Genomic DNA, 15,207 nt, shown 5'->3' with positions numbered 1-15,207 from the left:
ATCAAGTGGGTGGCTGTCAAAGCACTCAGCGTATAGGGAACAGTGCTATACCCTGGTGTGTGAGCTTTGCAACAGATGCAGTCTGACCAATATTTCAGGGACCAGTTTAATCTGGTGTCCCCACCAGAAGGATGCTCTGCCACTGTTCCCCTATATCCTTTTAGACTTGTCACCTCATTAGCTGCTTCTAAGGGAAACAACAAAACTGACTGAGAAAATAACCATGGGCTCGAGGTATTACATAAACACTCCCCCCATGCACTCCCCTCCCCGCCACCTATGGTAGTAGGGGGGCGGCCCTCACAAAAAATTATAAGACCATATATAATATCATCATTATCATCATCATCATCATCATCAAATAGATGCTATAAATCCAAGCAAGATGTTAAAGAGCCAAAGACAGCTAGACTATTAAAAAGGCCAAAGAGGGTTCTCAACACGCAGGCTAAGAATGATTAAAGTATTTCTGAGGGCATGTCTGCACTACTGAGTTATTTTGAAATAACAAGGTGAGTGTCCACCCAGCAAGCCTGTTATTTTGAAATTATTTCAAAATAACGGGTGTGCTATAGTGAAATAATAGCTCCTCATTCTACCAGGAATAACACCTATTTTGAAATAGCTATTTCAAAATAGGGTCAAGTGTGGATGCTCCCCGGCTGTTATTTCGACATAACTACTCCCCAGAGTCATTCAAAGTAATTACTCGCCAGGGCTCCCCGGGGCTCTAAGTCGAGGTAGTGCGTCCACATGAACAGAGCCTGCCTCGGACTAATTTCAAAGCTTCCCTGTAGTGTAAATGTGCTAGTTCGACAGAGTTATTTCTGGAGTTGTTATTTCGAAATAGCCTTGTAGTGCAGACATAGCCTGAGATGACAGGCTGGCTCCCGACTGGCTAAATTACACAGAATGAGGTGGAGCGGTTTCTCTCTGTGGGGGAGAAAAGCAAAGGGAGGAGATAATGATCGCTCCTCTAGCGCTTGCCGTTCCACTGGGGCTTGGAGCCTGTGACCTGCACCCCACTTACAGGACGCTTTGTCCTACCAACTAGTGTCATTGACAATTGACAGAAGAAAACTAAAAATCCAAACCAGCTCGGTAATAATGGGTAAAGCCAAATCCAGACCCTCAGATCCATTCCCCTGACTAGCTGTGCTCTGTGGAAAGTGGCGTATTTGCTTGTTCCTCTTTGCTGGTGGCCAAAGTTCTCGTAGACGCAGACAGTCATGCTCACTGACGTGACCTGGCCTGAACGATCGCCAGTGAAATGTAAGAAAATGATACAGACTCTCCGGGTTCAACTGTCCCCTTCACACGCAGGCGTATTCATGTGAAGGAGGGGACTGGTCCCCAAGACATGAATGAGTCCGTCCTAGCCACATGCTTTAAAATCACATGGCCGGTCCTCTGTGCTGTCAGTCTGCCTAGATCCTTTGGGCCATAATATTTTGCCCTCTAGAGCAGAGGACCCCAAACTGTGGGATGCACCTGCTCCCAGCCTGGGGCTCCAGCTGCTACTCACACCCCTGAGGATCTGTGCCCAGGATCTCGCTGATAGGGTGGCCCCTGGGCAAAGCTTTGCTCCCAGCCCCACCCCCGTCTCCACAGGGGGGGCGGGTGCTTGGACAGAGGTTGGGGGGGGGGCACAAGGTAAAAAGTCCGGGGATCACTGCCCCTAAGCAATTTCCAGCCAAAGAGCTAACGTGTTCCAGCCCTCCTATGAGCTAGGTCAGTATCAGGGAGAGGCTAAGATGCACAGCCTCCCAGGTACTCAGGCTCTTCGCTCCCAATGATTTCAGTAGGGGCTAGGTGACCCATGTCAGCCTAGATCCTTATTTTCACTCACTCAACCAAGAGCAGAACCCGCGTGGCCTGACTCCCAGTCCTGCATCTCAACCCCAGGGACACGTTCTGCCCGCCCTTCGGGTTTGAAACAAAAAAAAATCTCCAGCCCTTTCCACTTTGGCTCCAGTGGAAGCCCCGGCTTTGAGGGCCCATTAAACAGTCTAATAAGCCAAGGCAGAACTGGATAGATGTTACGATGTGGGATTGGTTACTTGGGAAGCCAAGTAGCTGCCTGATTAAGCATTTACATAATTAAATTTCATCTCAGAGCATAATATAGGTCAGAGCTTGCAGACTTACAGCTCCCACTATCAGCAGGAAGAGGCTTTCTTCCTCCTGGCATGGCTAAGATAATAAAACCTGAAGAGCCGGGGTTGGTGCCCGCATGGGGCATGTCACTTCAAAGCCGCCCGTCCCGGTGACCAGGTGACGTTCTCCGTTGTACGAGGCAGTGCGGGGCGGAGAAGTGTCGTGTCGAGGGCACACGCAGGGTACGTGTGCACTGCAGCCGGGAGGCGCAATGCCCACCTTGCACGGGCAAAGCGAAATGAGTAGGGTAGCTGCAGTTGCAAGGCGGTGGCTCGCACTTGGTGCTGGATATTCCCACCCACCCCCCTACGTCAATTCTCGGGCAGGTGGTCCAAGGTGCCAGCAGTGCCACTGCAACCCTATTGCTGTATCTTCTAGGCGCTAACCAGAGCAGAGCTAGCCCAGGGGTGGGCAATAATTTTTGGCCGGGGACCACTTCTAAAATTTTTGAAGTGGCCCTGGGCCACCCCAGAAGGGGTGGGGCCTAAACTGGAAGGGGTGGGGCCAGGATGCTTCTGGGCTACCCCACCCCCAGACCATGACTGGTCTGGGGGAGGGGAAGCCCCTTTGCCCCCCTTCCCATTAGACACCCATGCCCCTGGCAGGATGGGAAGAGGCTTCGCATACTCCCCTACCCCCAGGCCAATCAGGCGCACAGGGCCGGGGCAGGGCGAAGGAAGCTTTGCACAGCTCCCCCGCCCCCAGGTGCCTCCTTCCGCCCTGCGAGGAGCACGTAGCACTTTGAAATCAGGGCTTGGGGGCAGGGCAGTGCGTGACGTCTCCTCCCACCCTGCAAGGAGTGCCTGGAGCTTCAGAGCGCTGCGTGGTCCTGCCTGGGGGCGGGGGAGCGGCAGGGCTCCACGGGCTGGATCAACCCGTTCGGCCCACCCATGAGCTAGCCCGTGGACATCAACTTGGGCTGACGTTACACCTCCCATCTGTAGTGCAGACGTTCCCCTGCGTCAGACCAGAGCTGTGGACTCCTGGTCTGAAATCTGTCAGTTCTCCTCTCTTTTTTGGACGGGTGGGAATTGGCTAGAGGATCCTCTATGGCCCTTCTCCTTCAGCGTACCCCCTTCCTTTGGCTTAGGAAAGCCGGCCCCCTCTGCAGAATAACCTTGCTGCCAGCTCCGTGCCAAGCTCACGCTCATCTTTGTGCGGCTTGGATCCCTCTCCTCTCCCCACCCCCTCACCTGTTGCCAGTTTGATTTCTAGAGCGGTCCGGATCAAGGCCATCAGCGTGGAAGTGAAGTGGACCGTTAAGTCCTGGTCCGAGATCGGCATGTTCATCCGCACCAGGCGCTAGGAACAAAGCAGAGTTGCTGTCAGTGCCTGCTGGCGCTGTCCCTCCCCCACCTCCCCCCTCTCGGGTTATCGTCCAGCCCCCGGATTCTTACAATAGCAAAATCACAAGTCGGTGCCGTTTGGAAAGGTTAACCGTTCGCGTGCTGGTGGGGAGGAGATGCACCTCGGCCTGACGGATGGTGGCTCCGTTTCTGGGATGCTGCACGGCTAGAGGGCTCACTGCCATATTCTGAGATTGGGGTTTGCCAGCATTCATGCTGCCCGCAGAGGAGTAGATTTTGTCTCAAGCTGGACTGATTTAACTTCCCTTGGCAATATCCCGTGTCAGGACCTACCAGCCTATCCTGATCTCCCAGCACGTGAGCTCCAGGTGTTCCAGTTGGGGCAAAGGAAGTCCAGCAGCAGATGAGGCCTTCCCTCGGCCATCTTCGACGTGCTACTGAGGCTTCAGCCAAACCAACCTCACCCTGGCTGTATGTGCCCAAGGAAAGCCACTCAGCTAGGGTCTCCAGGGGCCAGACAAGAGGCATAGCTTGCCTCTGCTCCCCATGACACGACACATTAACGAGAACACTCTGTGGCTGACTCCAGCCGCATGCCTCCCCCTAGGAGTAACCTATTCCACGTGGGTGCTTCTCACAGTGAGGCTAGACCACAGAGACAAAAACCACCAGCAGGACTTGGCTGTAGCAAGTAGGTCTGAAGGGTGAGGAGATGGACACTGCAAGGGCAATTCCTTTCTGGGGTAAGCAAGTGCAGCGCCACTGATGTGGGAGTAGCTGTGCCCGCTTACCCCAGCTAGGCCTCTGGCCCTGCCCTTGCATCCTTGTAGCTCTTGTCTAGAGACCTTATTGGTACAGGATGTACCACTGCAGCTGCACAGCTCTAAGGTCTCCTGTGTGGATGCTCTATGCCAGGGGTAGGCAATCCATTTAATAAAGAGAGCCAAAACAGCGGTGGGGAAAAATGTGAAAAGCCGCATCAGAATTGGCAAGCAAAAAAAAAAAAGAAAAAAAGAAAAGAGGCTGCCCCTTTAAGAAACAAGCTTAGGCTTTTTGGCCATATCAGCTCCCGTCAATGGGTGCCATTTTGAATAATTGGCAGGAAGCCGGGGGTCATTTGGGGTGGCACAGGAGTGGCTTTGTGAGCCGCGCTTTTGGGGGAGAGCCGCGGGTTGGTGAGGACAGAGAGCTCTCCTATCGATAAGATTAAACCAACACCAACGAGTAGCGGTAGTTATGTCAGTGGGAGTGCACCTCCTGCCAACATGGCGCTGTCCATACCAGTGCTTCTGTCAATGTAACTTATGTTGCTTGGGGGGTGTTTTTTCACACCCTTGAGGGAAATAACGTATACAAACAAAAGTACGAGTGTAGTCGTAGTGTTAGGCTCTTAAGTCACTCGAGGGCTTTTGAAAGTGTTACCCAAAGTCCTCTCAGAGTTTCCAAAGCAACATACAAATATGAACCAATTCTCATGACACGTCTCTTATTGTGAGGCTCTTTTTTATGGATGGAGGAAAATGAGGCATAGCAAAGTGAAGGGAGTGGCCTGCAGCCACCGAGCAGAGGAGGGCCAGGCTTGGGAAGAGGATTCTGTAATGGTTTGGACTTCCAGTCTTCTGCTCTGATCCTTAAACTGCTCTGCATGGAAAAGGACTTGGCCGTTACATTCCTGGTCTGTCCTCCTTTCCCACCATCAGGAGAAAAAGCCCCTGTTCACTTCTAGCAATGCAAAGTAGGGTATGCCTCCACCACAGCTGGCAGTGTGCACCCCGGCTTGGATGGACAGCCATGCACACTCTCTGTCCGTGTGGACATATTGCAAATTGCAGCGTGGTGACCCACCTATGTACTGAGGGTGTCAGGTGAGACTGGTAAGGAGGGCTGGCCCAAGCTGCTGTCTGTGCCGCCGTGGCCATACTACTATGAGAGTATTTTAGTCTGTCTGCTCATGCGAGGAAGCACCCATGCAACCGCTGTTCGCTGCAGCCTGGGAGTAGCTCCTGGGAAGTCAATGGAAGTGTAGTAGAGTAAAGCTTGCGCGAGGGCAGAAATCTGGCCAGTCCTAGAATTCTATGAAGAGCCCTCAGGAGTCATCGAGTCCAGCCCCCTGCCCAAAGCAAGACCAACCCCAACTCAATCATCCCAGCCAGGGCTTTGTCAAGCTAGGACTTAAAAACCTCTAGGGATGGAGATTCCACCACTTCCTGTTTGAACACCGCTGGTTGCTTAAGGAAACTGGGCCATGAACATCTGCGTGTGCTTGAATCCGATCCTGAACTAATAGCTCATCTCATTAGCTTCATCAGCCCTCTACTTCTAACCCTGCCAGCTACTTCGTGGCCACATGCCGAAGGCTCCCATGCACAGTGCCAGGTGTGGGGGAAGAGCAGTTACAGATAAACACTCCATAGCTCAAGAACCCTACAGAAGGGCACGAACAGGAGCGTTAGGACTTTAAATATTATTCTGAGCCCTGCGGATGTAAAGCGGGACACGCTTCTGGCACAACCATTTCTTATGGTGAACAAATGCTGGAAAGAGCTGAGACCATCCCAGTCATTTTACACGGTAGCCTCTGATCCTATTGTCTACTGGGGCGAAAGGCTGCCCCCTACAGGTTTACTCTAGTAATAACTGAGCTAAGAGAAACCAGCACAACCTAACAGCACCCCATTTCAAACAAGGACAAGGGGTTCTCCTCGGGCTATTGACAGGAGGGAGAACAAAATCAAAGCTGAGAATTTCCTCCCCATGTAATTCAAAGGCAAGAACAAATGCTGGCAAAGCTACAAACGTTTTGTCTGGTCCATTGTGTAAAATTGGGAAATTGGTCCGTTGGAAAATCCTCCTTCAGCACGCCAACGGTTAGAGCAAAACCAGTGTGTTCAATGCAATCCAATGGTTCACTTACAGAAAGAGCCCCACTGAATCCTACTTCAGTGAGAGAGAGAGAGAGTTAAGAGATGGCGAGAGAAAGAAGACGCGTGGAAATGAAGACCAAGCAGGTGAGAAATAAGTCCTCCTAGGAGAGCTCCATCCTCCAGAGAACTGGGACTGCAAACCCTGGTCTCCCCATAGACGTCACTGAGTTAACTCCCAGGAGCAGCTGTGCTTATGCACAGAGGGCAGGAGACACCTCACGCTGAGAACTGACATGTCGTCGCTGCATGGAGGCCCTCCCTCACAAGTCTGATGGCATACGTAGTCCCCTGCATCTCCACACACCAACAGATGTGGGAGCAACACGGCTGAGTAAATGGGAATGCACATTTACATGGAAACAGGTGTTGACTGGGAGTGGTGACAGGCCCACCTAGACATCTGGCCCTCCATATTCATTCTGTCCCTCACTCTGCATCCCATTGTAACTGTACTTCTCAGTAACTGGAGTGATGTGACTGGCGGCCTTGCGTAGCTGAGACCTAACAGCCTTTCAGCCATAAAGTGCCAAGCAATAGGATGCTCTAATGCCGTCACTGTTAGAGCAAGCCAGTGAGGGTGATTTCTGACTGGACGTGCTATCAATACGTGCCAGCAGTTTTCATCACAGCTCTCAGAGCACTTTACAGATATTAATTTGGAATGAAAATCTGGTTGTTCATGGCAGAGGTGAGTGTGGCGAGTCCCAGCAGACTCAACCAGACTCCCTCCCACAGGAGCACAAGCAGCAGAGTTAGCACCAGAACCACTGCAACATGCTCCGGGGCCACGGCCCTTCGCCCCTAGTCGGTAGAGAGGATGGGCAAGGTCAAAGCCAATCATCCAGCTCCTCCCACAGTCGGCAGTGAAGCTAGCGGGGATCAGTGTGTATGCCCTCCAATGGGTCTCCAGTTAGTCTCTTTGCACTCCCTTGCTCACCCAGGCACACTCTGGCCATCAGCCTCACTTCACTTGTTCCCATTAAGCAGAGAAGTGATGTGACTTCCCCAAGGTCACAAAGAGAGCCAGTAGCAGAGCCGGGAAAAGAACTCAAGAGTCCTGACTCCCCTTCCCCAACTTGAATACTCCTTCTCGAAGAGCAGAAGACAGGATAGTAACTTGTAATATACATGTACAAAATGTGCCCACTACCTCTCAACAGCAAGATTTGGGTTTGTTTATTGCAGTGGGATTAAGTCATCTACTTAGAGCAGCCGCCCCTTTCTGAATGCATTACTGGAGAAAAGGGAGAGTTAAAACCAGATCCTCTCTATGGCAGCCCCCCTGTGATGCTGAATAAGCTCTCAGGGGTCACGTTTGTTAGGAGAGACGTTCAGTCCTGTCACTAACTCCACAAGCATTCAGCTCAGCGTGGGTCTGCTCAGGCTTCTAGAAGCGTTTAGTCCACACAAGCCACGTGCACCAACTGATTCCCGTTGTCCTATCTTGCAGCATAAACAGCAAATATCTCTTTAAAGTAACGTTTTGCTCCAGTTACATCACCTCACCGTCCTATCCTTCATAAGCACCAAATAGTCACCTTCTTCTTTCTCCCATTTAATAGCCTCATCTTCCTGCAGTGCTGCTAAATCTTGCCACACAGGGAAATCATAAAATCATAGGACCTGGAGAAGTCACCTAGTCTAGTCCCCTGCACTCAGGACAAAGTATTACCTAGGCCATCAGGTGTTTGTATAACCTGTTCTTAAAAATCTCCAGTGATCAAGAGTTCACAACTGTGCAAGACAATTTATATCCAGTGTTGCAGTTGGGAAGTTTTACCTAAGATCCAACTCTAAACTTCCCTGGCTTCAATTTAAGTCCATTGTTTCTTGTCCTATCTCCACAGGTTAAGGAGAATATTTTTTCTCCTGTCTCCTTGTAACAACCTTTTATGTACTTGAAAACTGTTATGTCTCCCCCTTGTTCTTCTCTTCCCCAGACTAAACATACCCAGTTCTTTCAATCTTTCCTCATAGGTCATTTTTTCTAGACCTTTAATAATTGTTCTTCTCTGTCCTTACCCATACTCAGAGCAAGTCCCTGTGTAGGGCTCCTGAAAATTTCAGGTACCACTGGGACTTAATGTCCCCTCAGACTGCTGCTGCAATCTGGTGAGTCTTCAACCAGAGAGGAGCTAGTTAATTTGGAAGTGAAATAACCTTCTAAGCAGGCCTATTAGCAGAACACTGAACTTGTGAAAGATTCATTCTGGTGGCAATGAAACATTTAACAGGTATATACTGTCCATTTCTGAATTTACCGTGTTGTATACAGGACTTTTGTTTAAAATTTGCTTTAAAAATATTCAATTTTCCTGAAGATCATGAAATCACGTCTCTAAAAAAATCATTGTCACCTCTTCCCCCCTTCCAGGCTGCAGCTGGGCATGGGGGCAGCGGTTTAACAGTACTGCTTAGGGCCTCGTAAATCCAAAGGATGGCCCTGCACATGGGAAGGGGTCACAATGCTCCGAGCTGCTGAGAAGGAATTCACTCCACTCCAGGATCAAGGTGGGACTGCCTGCCACAAATGCAGTGTGGTTAGCTGTACTAGTTAGATGGGGGAAGAAAACTATCTAGGACAAGGAGAAAAGCCTCCACTCGATCTCTGTGCCTGGCAGAAACATTTCTCAGCGCCTTCTGCCATTCCGCTTCCTACACTTCCCTTGCTCTTACATTTCCTCCTATGGAGTTTTGAGAGGAGATTTAGGCGGGGGATGGAGGTCTAGTTCCTGGTTACCTCACCTATGCCACAGAAACTTCCTCAATCCACAGATCTGAATTAGGCAGCTTCGGAGTCATTCTCCCTTCTCAACAGGAGCGGAATAGCGGCTAACACAAAGAACCGATCTAATATATCAGAAGATCTTGTTAATGTTTCTGCAGTGAAAGGCCTCAGGGGCTGGGGCTCAGATGTTCTCTCTAGAGTATCCTAATTAACGCTCTGCATCACACAGGGGGGAGCAACCAGCTAACAAGATAACAGCCAATTACAGACCAGCACATGGGTTACATTGCTAAGGGCTTGTCTCCACTACACGGTGGACTGATGCTGCAGCGATCAATCCACTGGCAGTGGATTTATCATGTCTGCTTGGAGTGGGGCTTGAGAGAAGGGGTAGAGTGGGATGGAGGTGGGTGGGGTGGAGGCAGTGGCATGTGAGGTGGGTGGCTGCCCGGGGTCCCACTCCTGGGACACTGGGGTGGTTGCCCCAGTTCCCACACTACCCTAGGGAGGGCCCTAGTAGGCAGAAATGATGGAAGAGCATCAGCCAGCAACCTTACTGCATGGAAGACACCACAGTAAGTAGGTCCCAGTACATCGACTTAAGCTACACTATTCACGTAGCTGAAGTTGTGTATCTTAGATTGACGGGGGTGAGGAGAGGGTGTGGGGTAGACTAGGCCTTAGACTGTCTGCACTACACAGCTTTTAACGACACGGCTGTGTTGACACAGCCCTATCAGTAAAAACTAACAAAAATCTTCCGCCCCTTTTGAGCGGCATCAACAGGAGAGCACTGTTTATACTAGTATTTGTCGTGACAAAGGATTTGTCCTTCGGAGGGGGGGGGGGTTTAAGCGCCCCGATGAACAGTCAAAACTCAATGACTCATTTGTCCTGTGTAGACAAAGCCTCTATTTGTGCCAGTTTCATGTTCATGTTCAACAAAGATTCTCCTAAAAACTTTACTTACAGGAGTGCCCATGGAGACAGGGAATTTTAAGCATAATGTTAGAGGCAAATCATCTGAGTAGAGGGCTGCTATACACCAGGGTTGCCAACCGTCAGTAAATTTGTGAACAGTCCGTAAAAAATTAGCTGAAATTGGACATGTCTGTAAATTCCATTAAAAAATTTAGGTGTCCGTAAATTTTGTAAAAGTGCAATAACTTTTCAAAAAACAGCAATTATTCTATAGCAATTCAATTTCTTCTGTGCTGCTTCAGCCATTTTGCTGTGGATTACTCTTCACTTTTGGCCATTTATGTCATCTTAATATAGTATAAAAATTATGTCCGTAAAAAAATGTGTCCGTCCGTAAATGTTTTCCATTTTGCCCGTAAATTAAATTTCTGTGGTTTGGCAACCCTGCTATACACAAAGATTGTCCCATCCATAGGATGACTTGGGGGCAATTGCCCCAGGCCCTGCGCTTTTGGGGGGCCCATGGCAGCCACCTCAACCATCGTATGAACAGGAGGGCCCTGGCAGATTACTGGGGGGCCTGGCATTGCAGCAGTTGCCCTTCCCCCGCTCCATGCCACTGTGCACGGCTTCTTAGTTGCAGCAGGAAGCAGAGTACCCCACGCCAGGACACTCCCCTTCCCACCACCACGGTGAAGTGGGGTGCAGCTGGCTGGGAGGGCAGCGCAGCAGGGTGGGGGAGAGTGGAAAAGCCTGCCGGACACTCCAGCTGCCACCGCTGTGGTGAGTGTGGGAGGGAGGGTATCCTGTGTTGCCACCACACCAGTCCCCTGTATACCCCCAGGCAGCACTGCGTGGGGAAGAAGTGGAGATGGGGCAGGGCCGGAGCAGGGTCTTGTGGCAGGGGGGCTGCCCTAGGCCCTGCACCCCCCTCAGGATGGCCCTGATTATTTAGCCCCACTTACATCCCAGGATTAAAGTGAGATTTAGGCAGAACACTGGCCTCCTGTGCCCCTCGGTACAGATATAAATTGTAAACGTGAATCTGTGCATGAGAAATCTGACTCACTGATAGGATCATTTCTATGTCAATGGAAAAATTACCATGTGCTCTGTATATGCCATTAAAACTAGCTAGCACCACTGAAACTTTGGATATTGAAAACTCACTTTGAAAGTACCCTGTGGGCAATTTAAGGGACAAAAATCACTGCAGAGCTAATTCCTAACAGTGAATACATTCAAAAGGACTGAGAACTGCTTACGGACAATCTGCTGGTAGTAACAGAGTCTGAATTTGTAGAATAAATTATGTGCTACGAATAATTCATTCTGTTCCAGTTGTAACTATTATGCTCTGACTTATTTAATGTCTTGTCTTTTGACTAGCTAGTTACTTAATCACAGAACACTAGATCTGGAAGGGACCTCGAGAGGTCATCAGGTCCAGTCCCCTGCCCGCATAGCAGGACCAAGAACCATCTAGATCATCCCTGATAGATGTCTATCTAACCTGCTCTTAAATATCTCCAGAGATGGAGATTCCACAACCTCCCTAGGCAATTTATTCAAGTGTTTTACCACCTTGACAGTTAGAAGTTTTTCCTAATGTCCAACCTAAACCTCCCTTGATGCAGTTTAAGCCCATTGCTTCTTGTCCTATCCTCAGAAGCCAAGGAGAACAATTTTTCTCCCTCCTCCTTGTGACACCATTTTAGATACTTGAAAACTATCACGTCCCCTCTCAGTCTTCTCCTTTCTAAACTAAACAAGCCCAATTCTTTCAGTCTTCCTTCATACCTCATGTTCTCTAGACCTTTAATCATTCTTGTTGCTCTTCTCTGGATCTTCTCCAACTTCTTCACATCTTTCTTGAAATGAGGTGCCCAGAACTGGACACAATACTCCAATTGAGGCCGCAGAATAGAGCAGAAGAATGACTTCTCCTGTCTTGCTCACAACACACCTGTTAATGCAGCCCAGAATCATGTTTGCTTTTTTTGCAACAGTGTCACACTATTGATTCATATTTAGCTTGTGGTCCACTAATGACTCCTAGATCCCTTTCTGCAGTACTCCTTCCTAAACAGTCACTTCCCATTCTCTGTGTGTGAAAATGATTGGAAGGTAGAATGGCCAGCCAGTTAGCACGGTGACCAGTTTAAAGTCTGTAATTTGTTTAGAATCTTTCGCAGCCTAATCCAGATGTTCAAATTTTGCTGGCCCCATTCTTGATACAAAGCTTGGGGAAGAAAGAAACAAAAACTACTTTGGGATAAAGTTACCACACTCAAGTGACAATGATGGAGTTAGAATGGCAAGGACTATATTTGCCAAGAGTCCCCCAAAACAGTGTGGGTGGCTTGATATGGCCCAGAGAGTTCTGAAAAATAGCCTATGGCTATCACAGCCTCAGTGGGCCAAACAGGGCTACGCAGAACAAGATGAAGCATTGCCTGCTGGAATTTGTAGTCACCATGGGCTGTGCCCATGGTGTGAGATAGCAAGGCTAGGGCATGACCTGGGTATTTTTGGCAAATCCATGTGAGGCTCAGCAGGGCAACATTTGGATGTCCCTGGTATATGCCAAACAGCGGATTTCGATTTTACTTTTTAAAATAATTTTGAGGGGTAAAATGGATGAGTCAAAAAATGAAAGCTTCCTAACTGGTAAATCACAATTTGCCTATATCTTATGGCAAACTATATCAAGTAAATAGCCTTAAATCAAACTCTAATACATTCTCAAGTAACATTTTTCTTACTTGGCCCATCTGTAATTACCATTATTACTGATGGAAATATTTTTTCATTGGTTTGTCTGTGTACAGCCAAATCAATGTTTGCTGGCATTTATTTATCAATAAAAATCAATTCCTTCCAAGCCTAATGATTTTATGCTCTAAAGTCATACCCAGATTCATATGTAACTGAAATTCTGCCTCCAGACTCCAGTTCACTTTGGTATCAGCTCAATAGCAACACATTTCTAAGGGCACAGAGTGTGCTGGGTTTCCTTCCCCCAATTTCACTGCATATACATTGGAAACTCTGATATATAAAATCAGCCCATTGCTGAAAAAGCCATTCTCAATAGCTGAGCACAATGACTGCAAACATTTGGACTGCAGTTCTGTCATCAGACCCAAAACACACTGTTGGAATGCTCAATGTATGGCCCTGAAAATCAAGGACAGATTTTCGAGAGAGAATTTGTGGCATTGCTGCCACAAAACCCATGAATGCATTCAGATAATGCACTGACCATTTTCCTGTGCAATTTCCCTGAGTGTGCATGTGTGTCCATATACTCATGGGTAGAATTATTCAAGATTCTTTCTCTACAAACCTATTAAAAACTCCATTGCTTAGAAGGCTCCATGCTTGTGGTGTGCATTATAAACACAGGGGAGACCTATAACTAGATCTGGACAAATGCTGGTTGTTTTCTTTCTTGTTAGCTGGTAATTTAAAAAAACCTGACAAATTAATACAAAAATAGAGTTGGACCATAAATGATTTTTTAAAATTTTAAGCAAATCTAAAAGTAAAAATAATTTCTAGTGAAACTAAACATTTCATTCAATGTGAAACCAAATGTTACTGTTTTGCCAAAGCTGAAACAATTCATTCAACTTGAAACCAAATGTTTTGTTTCAGTTTTAACCATTTGTAAAGGTTTTGTATTTTTATTAACCAAACAAAACATTGTTTTGAACCAAAAGAAAGAAAAGCTCCCCTGGCCCCCACAACGTGTCATAATAAAATGTTTAGATTATTTTGTGGTTTTGTTTTGGACAAGAACAGTTTGATAAAACTGACACTGACTCTCAAAAAGTTTTGGCATTGCCAACTCTGCATCTTTTGCCAAAAAATTTGGACCAGCACTTCCTATGGGTGCTGACATACTCACAAGGCCCGTACCAGACTAAGATAAAGTCTTGGTAAACTTTGCTAAAAGGACCTAAGTTTCTGATTTGAAACTATGCTACTGCTAGAACTTTAATCACCTGGAGGGGAGCCAAAGTGCCACTTTTCCCTACCCAGCTCCAGTAATGTGAAGGAAAGTGGCCTTTTCCTTTTGGAAGCCCAGTGTCTCTTGGGATAGAGCTGTCCTGTCAGCTGAGGAGTGTCAGAAGAAGGCATTAAAAGATTCCATGCATGAAATTCAAGGCAAGCAGCAAGCCACATGCATAACAACTCTGCAGGGATTGGTCTTCCTAACCAAGGAGAACTGTTAATAAAGGAGAAACAAAATAAACAAATAAATAAAAAGAAACGATAGCCCAAAAAGGCCGGAGGGAAACAAAAAAACAGCACTGTGCTGAAATATCGAGAAAGCTGACAGAGAGAGGGACAAAACCATACAGGCTGATCAAATCTTTGCAACCAAAGAGAGAGTCAGGAAAATACACATAATACAAAAAGGGACAAAAGGGCAAAACCCTTTTTGCCCAACAGAACAGAAAACAAGTGACTTTTACTGACAGCGAGAGAACAGTAGAATGCAGAGACCAAACACTGACTTCTTTCACTAGCTCTCTCTGAGCTACGGTTGCAAAATTAGTGGCTGTACTTTTAATTATTTTCTTATTTTCTATTTTCTTAGAAAGCTGGTTTGTTTGCAATCTGAAACATGTGCACGTAACCAAGCATGGATGGCTGCACTGGGCCTCAAAGAGGGTGGAGTGTCACTCTGAGTTTCCCATCAGTTGCAAACCGTTTGCGGCAAATGGCAACAGATTTAATCACCACTAGGAAACCACTGAGGTCTTGGGCAACTGAATGCAGCCATTCACATGCCATGTTAACATGAGTGCAGATTTTACGCACAAATATGTCTCCTTGCACATGCTCTTGCTAGTCACGTTAGTTAATAAAAATGAAGGAGAGAAGCAATGAAAGCCAGTGTCATTATTAGAGAAGGCACGGGTTTCTAAAAACTTAATTAGTGAAATGCCCTAGCAGCACTGCTTCCACTCTGAATGCAGATCAGTCTAAACTGCAAGGGTTGATCCAACCCTCCTGTGCCTCAGAGCAAAGTCCAGGTGAAAACTTCAGACTTTTGACTTAGTCTGTAGTGAGCCAAAGTGGAACAATGTACCAACCACGTTCAACTCAGAGAAAGTTTGACTAAATCTAAGTCTGAACTTCACAGCTTGGACCTGTC

The 15,207-nt window shown here is 47.8% G+C and overlaps 1 protein-coding gene across 1 annotated transcript in view; it reads right to left on the bottom strand.

Moving 5' to 3' along the window:
* The window catches only part of CACNA1B (calcium voltage-gated channel subunit alpha1 B), a 458,332-nt gene that overhangs the window by 26,367 nt on the left and 416,758 nt on the right, over positions 1-15,207 (bottom strand). The window contains exon 41 of the mRNA XM_089772976.1: positions 3,351-3,459. Coding sequence (XP_089629102.1) covers positions 3,351-3,459 — 109 coding nt within the window. The remainder of the gene's footprint in view (positions 1-3,350; positions 3,460-15,207) is intronic.

Source organism: Pelodiscus sinensis, chromosome 23, assembly GCF_052426305.1.
Source record: "Pelodiscus sinensis isolate ZL-2025 chromosome 23, ASM5242630v1, whole genome shotgun sequence".
In the NCBI taxonomy this organism is placed as follows: domain Eukaryota; kingdom Metazoa; phylum Chordata; order Testudines; family Trionychidae; genus Pelodiscus; species Pelodiscus sinensis.
Note: the sequence above shows the minus strand (reverse complement) of the source record. Positions and strands in the feature narration are given on the sequence as shown.